The following is a 16,224-nucleotide window of genomic DNA, read 5'->3' as shown; positions in this document are numbered from 1 at the left end:
GGCCCGGGCCGGCCCCGCGCACCGCCGTCGGCCGCCGCGTTCTTCGCAGCGCTCGGAGGCGCTGAGTAACGCTTCCTGGAAACGCGGCCCCGCGGGATGCGGCGGGGAAGGCCGTGACGCGCGGTGCTGTGCGGTGACCTGCGGGCAGCGGGACGGGGTGTGCGAGCCGTGAGCTGACGCGGAGCGAGAGCCGCCTTCTCATTGTCGTTCCGTTCGTTTTTGAGAGGCGTTGGGCTGAGCGTGTTTGCTTTTTGTTTCTGCCCGTGAGTCAACGCTCTGCAGCGAGCGCTAACAATCAGGTGGAAAGTGTAAATGCAACTCGAGACGCGAACGCTCGACTTCACGCTGCTTTCGGAACAGCCCGTGTTCAGAATCAGAGCAGAACCTTCCTGCTGCAGCGTAAAGCCCCCCCAGGAAAGCGGTTCCTCTCCCCAGAAGTTCTCCTGTTCCCAGCGGCTCCGGTGAACATCCGCGCGGGAGGAGCTCCGGGCGGTGCGGTGCCGGTGGCGGTGCCGGTGCTGCCCCGCCGCGCCGCCCGGGCGGCCCTTGCCGCGGGACCCCGCCGCTCCGCTGCGCTCCGCCGGTCCCAATGGACGCAGCGCGCCAGTGACGGCGGCTGCCGCAGCGCTCTCATTGGAGGGCGTTTGTTGTCAGCCGGGCAACTGCAGCGAACTTTGGGTTTGTTTGTTGCTGTGTATGGTTCTTATTAATTTCTTGAGTTTCTCTCCACTGTTGCTTTTAATAGTTCTGTTTTTCTAGAAAATGGTGAGGCGGGGAGCCCTTTCCCTCTGCCTGGTTCAGTGTGGTCGGGCATTACTCGGGTTGGCGTTTGTGGGTTATTCCCGTTACCCTTCATCTTTTTAATACTGCTGACAGGTAGGATTATGGAATGTAAGCGGTGGGTGTGAGGAACCAGGGATTACGTGGATGGGATTTACTGAAGATAGTAATAGTGTATATGTAGCCACAGCTTATTATTGCTTCAGTAGTAGTGCCACTCATCACAATGGGAAATAGGAGCTCTTTATGAATTGGAGATAAGGAGAAACACAGTGACTAGTAGTTAGGAGATAGAAAAAAGTGAATTAATGGTTTAAGGATTGCGGACCCCGTGGAGGCTGCTGAAAACAAGTAGAATGGAGGAGAAGGGCACGAGCCAGGCATGAGCGTGCAGAGGAGCTCACTGGGAGCTAACTTCTCTTAATGGCAATTTGACATACATCAGGTGATGCTCAGTGCGAGGGTTTGGTGCATCACAGTTCTTCCTGAAATGTCTGCACTGTAAATGGAAGGAGATGGGAGTTTTCTGTCACTCTGTGCCTGGTTCAAGGAAGTAGAGGAGGTTAACAAATGGGATTTGGGAGTTATACTCCAGTCTTAGTATCTGAGCATCTTAAGCCCCCATTCAGGACTGCACAGAGAGGGACAGAAACAAGTCGCGGAGGTGTTGTAGAGGAGATCCTTCCTCAGAGCTCCTCAGATACAAATTCTCTGTAAACAGTTTGGAAGTTGCTAGTGGTAAATTTCATTAGCTGATGGAATAGCATCAGTATTGGGTATTACAGTGCTCTGTGGATGTTTGAAAATGACAAAGCAGCCAAAAGCTGTGTGTAACTACAAGTGTTACCCAGTTCTGAGCAGTGGTACCTGTGTTAGCTGCTGGCAGAGACCAGATTCAGGTGCAGGTACCCAAACCCATTCTCAGTGCTGGCGCAGGCTCGCTCCTTTCAGAGAACACAGTCTGCAGTTTGTAATGCCTGCGGCCAGGTTCTTTCTGTGAGGAAACAGATTTTAAGCCTATCTACTGGGAAGCAAGACCAAACATACACTGTGTCCCTGGAGAGTGTAGCAGACAGAGAAGTAGCAACAGATAAAACAGCAGGAAATAATAGTAAGGGGACAACATTGGCAGGAAATCTGGTCCAATTCCTCTTACGAGTGCTAAGGAGGGCAAAGAATTTTAAGCTTAGGTCCCTCTGTGAATATAATTCCTACCTCCATAGCTCATCTTTAAAGTAACTTATTTGTAATGAATTCCATGAGCAACAGGCAAAGTAGTGGAATTGACTCAGTCCTTCAACACACGGAACAGAAAAGTAGCAGAGCTGGTAATGTAGTTTTTGAAGGATGAAAAATGAGTTTTTGAAGGAAATGTGTAATCTGCAGATACTTCTTTTAAGGGAACATCAAAAGAATTAGAACATTAAAAGCATTAAAACATTAAATAGATATTTTAAAAGTGCATATTAAAATGTAGTGGATACCCTCAAAATACTTTATCGTTTCCTGAGCTGTTCCTGTTGTGGTTGTTTTTGTTGAAGTACATAATCAAGAAGTGCAAGAAGTGGAAGGGTGAGAAGGATACAAGTGTGTGGTGTGCCCTGCTTGAGCAGATGGTCGTGAGAAGAAAAGTGGGCTCTCCCTGGTGGGTTTACAGTGAATAGGAAGTAATTCTGGTTTCTCTGGACTGCAGTTATGAGCAACTTTCCTTTGCTATAACTGTTGTCTTAAAGCTAGAGTAAACCCAAGTTTGTCTAAAATAAAAGGGGAGATGTGGGGTAGTTCTCCCGTGTTTGGCCTGAGCAGTATGATGATTCAGCCCTGGTAGTTTTCCCATCCTTATGTGATAAAGCAGATAAAGACAGATGTACCAGCGCTGTAACCACACTGGTTTCTAGGCGGTAGGGCATGGATGTCTTTATCTGCTTTGGTAATCTCCAAAGAGGAGGCCGCTCTGATATGTGTTGTCTCCTGCTGATCAGCTTCATTTCCCCTATGTACATCCCCTCCAGCCTGTGGTTTCTCTGCCAGCAGTCTCCTACTTGGAGGTGACCAAAATAATCATCTGTGATATCTGGCCAAAAAGACTTGTGCCTTTGTTTCTGCATGTCTGTCAGGACTGGTGTCTCCAGCTCAGTGCATGCCTGCGAGGCATATGGTGCATTGCTAGGAGGTGTAAGGATATCACCTCCCTTGAGGCCTCTCTTTGTCTTTTGGACCTCACCCTCCTCACCTGCTGCTTCACATAATCATGGAATCATAGAATGTCTTGTGTTTGAAGGGACCTTAAAGTCCATCCATTTCCAGCCCCCTGCCATGGGCACGGTTGCTATCCACCAGAGGTGTTCAAGGCCGGGTTTGGATGGACTATCCACAGCTTCAGTGGGCAACCTGTTCCAGTGCCTCACCACCCACTGAATAAAGAATTTCTTCCTAATATTTAGCCTAAACTTCCCCTCTTTTATTTTAAAGCATTCCCCCTTGTCCTATTACTACCAGACTGTGAAAAAAGTTGGTCCCCCTCTTGCTTATAAACTCCCTTTAAGTACTGGAAGGCTGCAGCGAGGTCTCCCCAGAGTCTTCTCCAAGCTAAATAAGCCTATCTCACTCAACCTTTCTTCATAAAAGAGATGCTCCAGCCCTCTGATCACCTCTGTGGCCCTGCTCTGGACCTGCTTGCCCTGCTTGCCACCCCTCTTGATGCAGCCCAGGATACCATTGGCCTTCTGGGCTGCAAGGGCACACTGCTTGTTCATGTCCAGTATTTTGTCCATCAGGACCCCCAAGTCCACAGGGCTGCTCTCAGTGAGTCCTTCTCCCAGTCTGTACTCATATCTGGGATTGCCTCAACCCAAGTGCAACACCTTGCACGTGGCCTTGTTCATCCTCATTAGGTTCACGTGGGTGCACTTTTTAAGCCTGTCCAGGTCCCTCTGGATGGTGTCCCTCCCTTCTGTTCTGGCAGCTGCACCACTCAGCTTGGTATCATCAGCAAACTTGCCTTGGGGACACTCCATCCCATGGTCCTGGCTCTGTGCTTTCAGAATTCCTTAAAAGTAAAAATAAAAATACAAAGAATGAGTAAAAAGAATGGACACACCGATCCAGATATGTTATGCCCGTCTGGTAATGCTGACTACTGGCTTTGCTGTTGAAAGCTCCTTTCTCTGCTGCTCAGTGATGCATATTGGATTGAACTCGGTGGTTAGGAGTCACACATGGTGCTACCTTGCGTGTTTCATAGGTGGCATCTTAGACTTTCAACATTTGGGTAGGTGTCAGTTAATTCTTTTAAGCACTGACTGAAATTAAAAAATCCTTCTATTATTACTTTCTGACGTACTCAGTACATAACCTGTAATTATTTCAAAAAATACTTGTGAGTTTAATTGGCGTATTCTCTCCTATTTCTTTGCCTTAAATCTTTAAATAGAGAATCTTTCACCAGGGGAATCTATCTCATTTTTAATGCTGTTATTCTCATTAAGTATGTGTTCTATGAGGTACTCATTTGTTGCTGAACGAGTTGGTAAAAACTAAGGTTTTTCTAAAGGATATGTTTGATCTTATTTTACGTGCATGCTTATTTAATGTTTTTGAGGGTTTTTTTTTGTATGTCTATGTCTAGAGCAACGTTAATATTGAAATATTAAAACACAGCACGTTACTCTATAGATCTTACAGCTTGCAGCTGCTAAGACTAAAATGCAGTTGCATCCCTAACAGTGGATTTTGGAGATTCTTTTGGAAAACAACTGTTTCAGGTTCCTACTATTATGGCCTTACCTTCATGTCACATGGCACTCGGTGGCAGGCACAGGCACAGCACTGTAGTTACTTGGCCCCGTATTCATCTAGTATTTTTAAAACTTTCAGGAAGTGTTGTAGCAACAGAAATGATAGCAAATGAAATTATTATGGAAGGAGTTATACTAATTCAAAGAGCTACATCGGGGCTTTAAAAATGAAAATGAGTAGATAAGACATTCCATAGTTCTCCTTCTAAAGGATTTCATCCTTTTTTAGTACCTCACTGCTGTAATAATGTAATTGTCCTTTCTCTCTTTTTCTTATCAGTAGTAGATGGATGTAGACCAATCTTTCATCTGTGCAAACTCAGTGAAGCCAGAAACAGATATTTTGTTAAATGTAATTCCTTTTGTTAAATACATTTCTATCTGCATTGCCCTGTGACCTTTTCATTCACGTCACCACCATTTCTGAAAGCTGAAGAGGGCCAATATATGAAAGTAGAGATTGTGCCCCTAATCTTAATTTTAAAGGGAAAACAATAACAAATACTTTATCAAACAATGGAATGTGTCTTTATTGCTGACTGTTACCTGAGAATACTTTGTTAGGTGTAATTAATTAAAAATTTGTTTTCTTGGAAGAAATATGTACCTTTCTGTTACAAAGATTTCACGTGGACTTGGTCTTTTTTTTTTCTAACTGATTCTGTTATGAAGGATGTCTGTAACACCAGTGGTGCTATCAGAGACGCCAGGATGTGCTGCAGTGCTCACCATGGCTCCTTGCCACAGGTCAGCCACCACTACAAGGAAGCACTTCCCCATTGCCTCCCAGGCCTCTTCCCACTTTTCATTTTTCCTTCTGAAGAAACCTTTGGAATGTGTTATTATCCATAATAAACAAACCACAGAGGGGTTGAGTAAGAGCATCCACTAAACAGGGTTAGAAACTTGAGTTAATACAGGGTGCAGCTTTGTCTGTGCCTAGGCAGGCCAGCTGTGGGGAGCACGTCACACCAGCATGCTTGGAAGAGCGTATTTTATGTTCTATTTCGTGGATTTCTGGAAGATAAAATTGTCAGCTATTTCTTAACAGCTTGGGTCTTGTGTTTTTGAGAGAATGCTGGTGTCCCTGCCAGTGTGCTGCTGTTGAGTTTGGTGTCAGCCCACCTGAGCTGCTCCCTTGCCTTGGTAAAGACTGGCTTCACGGTGGGCTTGGGCTCTACAACACACCATACTCTGGGCTCAGATCAAATTCAGTTTGTCTTGTGGGAGCTGTCCTAGGGTAGGGTGGTGGGTTTTGCCTGGGAGAGTTTTTAAAAAACAAGGTCTAGGGATTTAGGGGATTTCTTAGTTCATGCTGGATTTGTTTGGATTTATTGGTGTATTTTAAAATTTTTGTGCATTGACGATGCACAGAATGATTGATGATGATCAGTATTTTCCCATAAAGGAGAACTAAATTGAGGGATTGAAAAGACACATTAAATGACGTGGTTCTTCTTACTTCAGATGTATCACGTGGAACATGTGGCCTTTTGTCAGAGCCTTCTGTAAGCACAGAGAGCTGCTGGCCCATTGCTGAGACCTACCCGACCCATGAAGTGACGGGGAGTGTGGGCTCTTTCGTTGTGAGCAGTGGTTACTGCTGAGGTCCATCTTTGTCCTGTTGACATCATGTGGTCGCTGCATGGCAGCGAAAGTGCTCAATGGCTGAGGTATTGCTCAGGGTGGTAAGGACTGCACAGTTCTGTTGGAAATGAGGAGGAGACCAAGGAGAAACGCAAGGGAGGTCTCACTGTTGACACAATGTTGGAGTAGTGGCTGGCTGTAGTGACGGTGTTTTTTTCTAATTAAAAAAAAAAAAAAGTAAATTTGAATATTTTTCACACTGCAGAATTAATTAGCTAAGTGTTTTTCTCCTCACACTTTCAGTCAGAAGCTTCTGAAAGACCCGCTTTTACTTGTGCTTGGTTTGTATCTTTTTCTGTTGTCTGTGAGTGAACAAATGTCACCCTCAGTCTTTGTGGACATTCCAGATTTTCAGAGCATTAATAGATATTTGTGGAAACTAAATTTTGAGAGTAGATCCTAAGTTAAAAATTAAGATTTTGAAAAATAAGGTCAAAGAAACCTGTCTGCCTATTTGAATTTCAAATACTGATGCTTGCAGAGAAAGTTTATAGGCAGTCTGCAGATGGAAGATGAGGCTTAGAAGGTGTTAAAGAGTTCAAGGAGTGTTAATTTGAAAAGAAATAACCTTTTGCTAATAGTTCACAAACTGAAGATGTGACTCATTTTGCCATAAATTGTTTCAGTTGCTAGGCACAACACAGAAGTCCTTCAGAAAGGAAATCAATGATTCAGATTCCATATCCAACAAATATTAAATTAGATGCCAGGCCACAAAGTTAAACATCACTGGATTGGTAAGGAGCAGAAAGAAATAAGCTGGTGCTAGTCACAAATGGCTGCTATCACCATTTGCAGTTCAGTGCAACTGATGTCGACTTTGTGATAGAGAGAAGTGCTGGGCCAAAGCCAGGCGCCAGTGGCAAGTGTGATGTGGTGGTGTTGCTTGTGCAGATAAACTTTTGCCGCAAGAATGTCCAAATCCACTATTTCTAAGGATAAGTATTTTCTCTGCTTTCACTGTACTGAAACAGAGGGATCTGGTAAAATAAGGTCTTGTGAAGCTGGAGTTGTCTCTCCTGCGCGTGTCTACATGTAAATGAATTTCACAAATACAAGTCAAATACATGGTGAAACTCTGTGGAGACAGGCAAAGAATGCCTGGCCCTCCCAAGTCAGATAATGAAAATGAAAGATAGTTTTAAATTCATTTTGCAATTTTAATTTGAACTTGGGTAAAGCTTTCATATCAGCATGTTATGAGATATTCAGGAAAACTTTAATATCTTCTTAACTTAATAAGCTCTTTTTAATAGTTCTTAGTATATTTCTGTCTCATTGCCCAGAACGAACGTTTTTCTTAGGTATGCTTAATGTATGTTTTCCCCACGTCGATTTGTTTGCAGTTTGAGTTTTCACATTTCTCTCCAATTCAGCCTCATTACTAGCCTCCTGCTGTATAAAGGAGGGATTACTTTTTAATATTTTCATACGATTTCCCCTTGTTTGTATTACACTAGCTTATATTATCAGCATTGTCATCAGTTGTCCGCATCATCAGTATTAAACGCCAAGAAGCGTTTAATACTAATCCATGAAGTGTGTTTGAAGAAATGTCCAGTGAAGTGAACATTTTTAACATTTTCAGCTTAACATCTTTTTTCTTTTTCTTTTTTTTTTTTCTTAGTACATGCATCATGAATGAATCTGCCTCCAGCGGAAATGGCCAAGAGTTTGATGTATTTAGTGTTATGGACTGGAAGGATGGCATAGGTACCTTGCCAGGAAGTGACCTGAAGGTAAGATTTGCAATTTTTGATAAGCAAAATACAAATTTTAAATGCCAAAGTAATGTATTTCACAAGCTGGTGTGTAGGTATCTGTTTCTATGAATAAAACATGAATCTGCAGCTCTGAGTTAAGAGACTGTAGCCTGTTAGCTTTTAGCTCTGGAGTCTCTTGATTCAGTTTCTGGTGCTGGCAAAGACAACAGTCATCCCCGTAGGAAGGCATAAATTAACACTGCCTCACTATACAGACAAAAGTAATCAAATGCACAAAATGCAAGAAATTTAAAATCTAAGTGTGAAAATTCAGTCCATTTGGAGTATTACAGTACTGTCTAAGTAAGAATGCCTGTACTGTCACTGATTTTCACAGTCTCATATTCTTAGGTTTTTTTATTTCTAAAAATATTTTATTTTTTCTGTGTTTTGTCATGTGGATGCCTATCAAAATGAATAAAGTGAGTGTTTCTGAGATTGGTGTTGTTTAGCAATTTGGATAGCATTGGAATAGTACCTTTAATACAATTTTTCACACTGTATGTATTTACCCAAGTAAATTATAGCAGTTTTATTTTTAAAATATATAATGTATTAGTTGTTTGGTTTTTTTGTTTTTTTTTTGGCTGATACATTTTACAATGTCCTCAGAAGGTTTCCCTGTCAGCATTAGCTAAAAGTGCAGCTTAGGTGTTAGAGACTTCTTGCACTTTTTTTTCCTGTTGATTATAGTGGATATTTTCCCCTGATTCCATTTAGACGAACACTGATGAGGTTTTCTTGAAGTCTGTTTTTTGAATTTCACAAATTTTGGGTTTCACGAATTGATCAGAAAACGTGTTTTTAAAGGTGCTTCATATTCCTTGGTGCCTAGTACAATTTCTTGTGTTGAAAAAGTAAAAATGAGTGAAATTCAGGATACATATATTGCAGGTGTTTTTGTTTTGTTTATGTTTTTGTTTGTTTTTAAAACACAGAATTGTAGAATAGAATTACAGATTAATTCTCCTTGGAAAAGACCTCAGGACTACCTTGTCTGGACCCCTCACTCCGAGCAAGATCAGGCTACTCCAGCCTTCTCCAGGACAGATGTGACTATCACCAGGGCTGGAGATTCCCCCACTTCTGGGCAACCTGTCCAAGTGTTTCACTGCCCTTATGGTGTTCTTTTTTTTTTTTTTTTTCCCCTTTTTCTGATATTTAATTGCAAGTTCTTTCAGCTTCTCCTTACCTGTCATCTGTTGCAGCCTTTGTTTTGCTGAGCATCTGTGGGACTTGCTCCCGTATGTCTATGTCTTTCTTGTACTGGACAGTGCCAACTGTATCTGCTCTCACAAGAACTGAGTGGAGGTGAATTACTAGATGCTTTGATCTGTGGGCTCTTGCTAAAACAGCCCTGGATGCTTTTGGCCTTCATTGCTACCACAGCGTGTAGATGTCTTGTGTTCGGTTTGCCTGTGGGACCCACAGGCCTTTTTCTGCAAAGCTGCTTTCCGACAGCCAGCCTTGGGCTGTAGTGTTGCACACATCCCAGGTGCGGGGCCTTTCATTCACTTCTGTAGTACTTCATGAGATCCTTTTAGTCCATTCTTTCAGCATGTAGAGCTTTTCTGAACAGCAGCACAGCCCTCCGGCGTATCAACCCCTCTCTCCAATTCGGTAATTTGCTTTTGCTGCCTATACACATACAGAAGCCTCTTCTTGTTGCCTGTGCTAGTTTGTTCTCCAGCTGAGTTTTCAGTTTCCTAATGCCATCATTGTATGCTTGGGTAAAGTCTCTGTGTACCTTCTCTATGTCTCAGTGTTACCTTCTGCATACTTCCTCCCTTTGCATTTAAACTAAGTCAGAAGTTCTCAGCTCTTTCCTGCTGGCCTTCATCCACATTTGCTTAACTTCTTGCGCATTGGCATGCATCTTGTGGTATGAAAGGGTTGACCCTGGGGATACATAGGTCTCCTGAGCCAGTTTACCCTTTAGAACTGTCTCCTACATGATCCTGCCAAGTAAACCTCTGAGCCAGCCAATATCTGCTCTCCTGAAATTCAGTGCTGTTATTTTAGGGTTCATTTTGCTCCCTTCAGACCTCACTGTCTCATGGTCACTGCTTTGAATGCTGATGTCAGCCTCCACATCCCTGACAAGTTCTGTATTTTTTTAATAAGTTCACAATTTTAAAATTCCTTTGCTTTTTAATAAGCAAAGTTGTGTGAAACATAATACTGAAATGTTTGCGGAAGGAATACAAAAGGGTGGAAGTCAAGAAAATACAAAATCTTATTGTTCACCAGTACTTGCTTTGTTCGGTTCTGTTTTCCCTGTGTTAAAAGAAACAGAACAGAAATAAAAGTTAGCTCATTAATTAGTAGAGGAATAGGAAAGCTTTCATATGAAGTGAGCAAAAAAACTGGGAGACGCAGTTGAGCATAATTTCAATAAATCATGCAAGGTACTTCGTTCTGGAGGAAAGCCTGGGCTTCATTTTAAGGTTGTTCTTACGGCCAACTAATTGTTAGACACAAACCAATAACTGATTTTTGGATAGAAATTCTTTCTTTTGTCCAGGCATTGGAGAAAACACTGTGAGAGGTGAGATGGTAATGTACACAGAATAATGAAAGATTATTCTTCAGAGAGAACAGGGCAGGTAGCTATTTTTTTTAATAACGTATGATCAAGGGGATACTCAAAGAAATCGAAGTGGAAGCATTCTAAAAGCGAGTGAAGGAAAAACATCTTCTAACAATGCAGAATTACCCTGAGGAGCTAAGTGGACCAGAGAACATCAAGACTCAGTGAAAGGCTAGATATTTATGTAGATAACAAAACAGCTGGGGGTGTTAGAAAAGTAAGGATTTTAATCTTCTGAGAGAATTGTAACAACTCATTTTTCAGGATTGCTTTAAATAATGATGGTTAAAAGGGTGACTAATCACATGAGGCTGTAAATGTGATCATAAAAAAGTGTGTTATGCTCCTTGCGGAATACACAGAATAGGGTTGATTCAGATGATTTACCTGAACTTTCCTGATAAAAGACCATTCTAGTACTGTATTCTGGACCTCAAGAAAGTGGCTTTGTGTAGCAGTTGCTTCTTGTAAACTTGCACGTGTCTTTCAGAAATTACAGTAGCCTCATTCCACTAAGGATATCAAATGGTTGCTATGTGTTTACACTGAAATACAATCGAAAAATCCAGTGAGAGCACTGTAGTGGCAATGTATACAAATCCAAGCATTGTGTTTTTCTAGATTGGTAAAAGATTGGAGTGCTTGTTTTTTTATGTAATAAATAATACTCAATAGGTGAACTCTACAGGGAATTATATATTGCGTACGTCTAGTATATTTTTCTCTTTATAAAATGTTGGAAAAAATGGTTTAAGTTAAACGTATTCCAACATGTTGAAATACTACTTTTTAATGTAGAACCACTTGAACTCCTTATTTTTAGTCACAGGGCATTTACCGGTCTTTATTGCTTGCATGAGGAAGTTTCATACTTACTTTTACATACAGATATTCTAAGAAATCTCTTTTCTTGCGCATCATTTTAACACCCAGCTTCATCAATAGAAATTATCAGGCAAGCGTAGCTGATGTAGCTGTAGTAAGAACAACCTTTTTTTTTTTTTTTTTTTTCAGAACCACTTTAGTTTTGTGTATACAAGTTCCTCTGTGAATGAAACGTAGTAAAAACAATTTTTAGTGCCAGTGTTTGAAACGTTTACAAATGATTTTTCTCAGTATTTTCCAAGCTTTGTTTGTATTTAATTTTTCTTATGATATGGAAGAACAACCAGATATAGGTAATATTTTTTTTTCTTTTTATTACAAAGTCCTATGGCCAGTTTCATGCTAACTGAACTTCATTGAGACATACTGCACCAGAGGGCAGTCGGTTCCCACCTTAATGAACATAAGGGAGCTGCATCAGACACGAAGCCTCTGTTCTCCACCATCCCACAGTCTCTTATCTGTTTTCAAATTCATAAAATGCTAAAAATGTTTTCTTCCTGTGATTTTCCGCAGTGTTAGTTGTTAGATTTTTGTCATCTGTAATTGGAGGAGACTGTGCAAAACCATTCTCATAAGAAATTTCCTTAAAACTTCTTAGTAAAAACAGGCTTAAAGTAGTTAATATTTCTTGAACACTGCTTTGAGCATGTGTTCAAGAACTGTGTGACAGATAAATAGTGAGTGTTTGTGGAAAATGTTAGAATTTCAAATTATTCAAAAGAAAGAAAGAATTAAGGTTGTACAATATGATGCACTGAGGACCGAGAACAAAAATTTTAGCATTGTATGTTAGGAGTTCTTTCAAGATATGTAAATAAACCAGAAAACCTGAATTCCAGTAATGTTTAAAATAGTTTACAAATCACAGAATGCCTTCATGTGGCAGATTAAGTAATACATGCTCTTCTGAAAAATGTCAGTGCTTACCAGTTACTCTGCATGGTGTGAATGTGAATGTGAAATACATTTTTTTCTTGAAGTCTGAGTGCCGAGTGCAGGCAGTAACACCATCACTTCAGGATTTAAATGTACTCATTAAATTGGAAAAGCTGTAATAATTTATAATTACATCCTACTGTAGTGACAGAAGTTTATGAAGTACTTTGTAACGAGTTTGTTCTGCAGAGCTTGTGTCTTGAATGTAAACTGTTACAAGCTGCATGGACAGAGTTTTGGTCATTGATTCCAACTTGCAAATTGTGATTGAACTGGAAAAAAGTAATAAATTTGATGGTGAAGAAATTAACCTGTAAATAGAGCTGGGCAGCTAATCTCATAGAAAACTGGCTGTAACAGCAGAACAGGAATGGCAGAATTCCGGCCAGCTAAGCAACAGTGCTGGGTATTTCCAGCTGCGAGGTAAGGAGGGTGGCCATGATTCTGAGTGGTCTGTTTTGGACTGCGCAGACAGCCCAAAGCAGCAGCCTGCACCTTTCCACCTGCCTGTTCTGAAATCCAGTCACACTCACTTGAGATAATTACCATTTTGAAAACAAGTTACTCTTCTCTCACATGATTATATGGCAGAAATACTAGCGCAGCACTTTCCTTGTGTAAAGCCAGCTCTACTCTCCTGCAGTGTCGTGGGCTACACTTCTAGTCAAGGTGGTGAGTTCTTCCTCAGGGTGCAGGTTTCTGCAGGAAACATCAGCTGTGGGGTGCCAGTTGTCCCTGCCAAGGAAGAGAAAGCAAGTAATGACAGACTTCCTTAGGCCACGAATCAGCCCAAGCAGATCTAGCGGTCTTTTGCCGCATGGAAATGGCTTTCTTCTGTTGCAATCTAATGTAATTAGTTAGCCCATGTTGTGCCTCATTGCCATGGATTTTTGATTAACACCGTGCATTGTAAAAAAAAAAAAAAACTAATTTTACCTTTGCCTTTGCAAAAAAGAAAGACCAGAAAGGAAATTTCACTATTAGAATTGCTAAAACTCCGAAGTCAAGAAATGACAGAATTAAGTTTCTCTTGGATCTTTAATTGTGTGTGGAGTCTACTGCACTGAAGAAATAGGATTGAAACATGCATGGTTAATTAGCAAATAGTGATTCTCTACTGCATCTCTCAGTACTTCTCTACTGTAGGTGCTGTGAGACTTGTGAATACCCAGGCAGAGGACTTCAGGAAGAAAAAGGAGTAGTTTAGTGAGTGGAGCAGGTGAGTCCCACACAGGAAAGCTTGGTGCTGTGTTCGCTGGTACCACAGCCTTCCTGTGCGGTGCTGAACAACTTTGGCAGATAGCCATTCATTTTCTATTTGTCACTTGTTTGGGTTCCCTGGGAGATATTAGCATCTGGTATTTAGAAATACTCTGGCTGAAATAATTCAGAGCCAGGAGTGCTCTACAGGTCAAGTTCTGGATCAATAAGTGTGTTGGCAGACAGGAGTATAAAAATACCCAACAGAGCCTTGACTTCTGACTCTGGCACAGATTTTTGTGTTACCTTAAGAAAGCCTCTTCAGTTGCGATTTCCTCGTCAAGTGGAGATAAGGCAGGCTGAGAGTGCAGTGGGGAGCAATCGTTGAGAAGCCCTCTGGCGCTAAGATAATTCTTGAGTAGTCTGGAGGGAAGAATTGGAAGAGACTGAAGATGTCTAAGAATCAAGTAGCTGGAGTTTGCTCCAAACAAGTCTGAGGTGTGGGGAAATGTCTGTCTCTCTTACTAGAGGTGAATGTTTGCTGAAGGTACCTAGGCTTTCAGCTGAGAAGTGATGATGTTCCTATTATTACTGGGGGGAGGGAGATCGGGAGTTGTAGTTCCAGAGTAAGCCCTTCAACTGGTTCCTGTTTGTGCCTGCCTGGATAAGAGCACTTGGATACAAATTGTTACTTCTTTATTGTTTCTGGATTACCCTGTTGCACTGTTACTGAAGCACCTTGAAATCAATTGAGGATTGCTTGAAGTGATTGAAGTGTGCCAGGAGTGGTTCCAGTGAAGGGGGTCTGGATCTGTTGGTTGATAGTGGTGTGGAATTTAATCTCTGAAAATGATGATTTAGGGAACCCTAAATATTAAGGGATCCTTCTTAGCTTGTTTGTTCTTGGGGTTTTTTTGTGTTTTTTTTTTTTTAATTTTGTTTTTGCCATGCTTGACAGAGCTGGAGTGTCCTGACTGCATTTGCCCTCATCTTTAAATAAAGGGAATAGCCAGGTGCCAGGACTCATTTCCCTATCCTTCTTTATATATGAAAGAATCTAAATGTGTCCAGGCAAGCTGTGGAAATCAAGTGCTTGCCAAGGGCTTTGAACTGAGCTGTGAGCAGGGTTCTCGGAGTGATGAAGAGCTAGTAAGAGGTATTCCTGTTTCCTTTTGTGAGTGGCTGAGAGCAGAGGTTTTGTTTCAGGAGTTATTTTGCACTGCATTGTAACAGGTACTGTTAGAGTGCCTAAAGCTTTCGGGAATACATGCTCCTTGTTATTTCAAGTTTGTTTGTTTGTTTGCTTATTTTTAAAGAAAATAAGCAATCATTCTTCTTTCAAACGATGGAGAGTAACCTCACTGGCTGAAGAAAGAGTATAAAATACCCAGCAGCTGCCGCATTTTCTGAATACTATCCAGCCCGTGCCTGAGGAAGAGGTTCTGTGGAAAAAAATAGTATGTGGTTGTGCATGTGAAGGCTTTATCAAACATGTGCACTGAGACAAAGGTAGTGGTTGAATGGACAAGTTCTGGCACTTACTAACTTGCTCAAATAATATTTAAACGCTTTGGCATGTAGTGGGATGTGGTTGGGCATATAATGTCTATAGGTGATTCCATTGCTCTGAAAAGAGATGGAGCTGTAAGATGCCAGAAAGCCTCAGTTTGTATGAGCAGTCCCACTGAAACCACTGGGGATGTTCATGATTAAAATCAAGAGTGGTGATAACTGCTTGCTAGGTAGAGATCTGAGTATAGTTACTGGGATTGTATGCCTGGAGTCCCAGGTGTCCCGGTGCCCTCTTCACAGACTGCTCTATAACTCCTTCACTTAAGTTCAGTTACTTTGTAGCCTCAGTGAACCCAATTTGTTTTGGATAATACAAATTTTGAGGGTTTCATCTGAGCTAGTCTACTGTCACACTGCTGTGTGATCAAGGTAAGTTTTATTCCTGAAGTTATGGTCAGAGTGCAGTAACAATTATATATCTTGCTATGAGCTCTTTGTCCTAATCTTGCCCAGTAGATGGTACTGTTGGCCGTGTTTTGTAATTTATTTTAAAGTTGTTCATTAGATGCATTTTTTTATCTTCTGCACTTGACTTGATCTTCTTTTTTTTTTCCTTTTAATTTGTGTCTGCTCTCCTAAATAACATTTTTATTCTGTGGAAAACAATAGTAGCCTTTTTTTCTGATTTGATCTCTGTGAGTACTGATGAGGTCTTGTGTACTCCTGAAAGGGCAGAAGTAACAGGTTGTTGAAATAGTCTGATCTTTGTTGCTCTGAGTTAGATGCATACAGCAGCAAGGAACTAATTTAAAAACTGAATTGTGTAGATTTTTTTCCCAATAGGTTTGCTTTTCTAAGAACTGATTTGCAATGCGGTAGACTGTTCTCATTCTTTGCAAATTTATTTGTATTTCACATTGAGTGACAGATATACTGAGCATTTTTACCAAATGTGGAACAAGGTAACTAAAAGCCCTTTTAACATGTAATTCCCCTAAATAAAACTACAGAGTGCCTCCCAACCTGCGTGATAAAACAGAGAGCCTTTATTAGAAATGAAAAAGTCCCGAAGCCAGTGGAGAAGGGACAGAGGCAGTCCACCTGTGATGTT

At 41.3% G+C, this 16,224-nt stretch overlaps 1 protein-coding gene across 9 annotated transcripts in view; it reads left to right on the top strand.

Moving 5' to 3' along the window:
* Positions 1-16,224, top strand: part of L3MBTL3 (L3MBTL3, histone methyl-lysine binding protein) — a 73,625-nt gene that overhangs the window by 2,624 nt on the left and 54,777 nt on the right. For 6 of the 9 annotated variants that reach the window (XM_021390946.1, XM_021390944.1, XM_021390953.1 and 3 more), the window contains exon 2: positions 7,852-7,963. In XM_021390946.1, the coding sequence (XP_021246621.1) occupies positions 7,862-7,963 (102 nt within the window). In that variant the 5' untranslated portion in view covers positions 7,852-7,861. Of the gene's footprint in view, positions 1-544; positions 679-3,681; positions 5,325-7,851; positions 7,964-16,224 lie in introns of those variants that run through there. The other 3 variants (XM_021390948.1, XM_021390951.1, XM_021390947.1) reach the window with 3 other exon arrangements.

Source organism: Numida meleagris, chromosome 3, assembly GCF_002078875.1.
Source record: "Numida meleagris isolate 19003 breed g44 Domestic line chromosome 3, NumMel1.0, whole genome shotgun sequence".
NCBI lineage: Eukaryota > Metazoa > Chordata > Aves > Galliformes > Numididae > Numida > Numida meleagris.
Note: the sequence above shows the minus strand (reverse complement) of the source record. Positions and strands in the feature narration are given on the sequence as shown.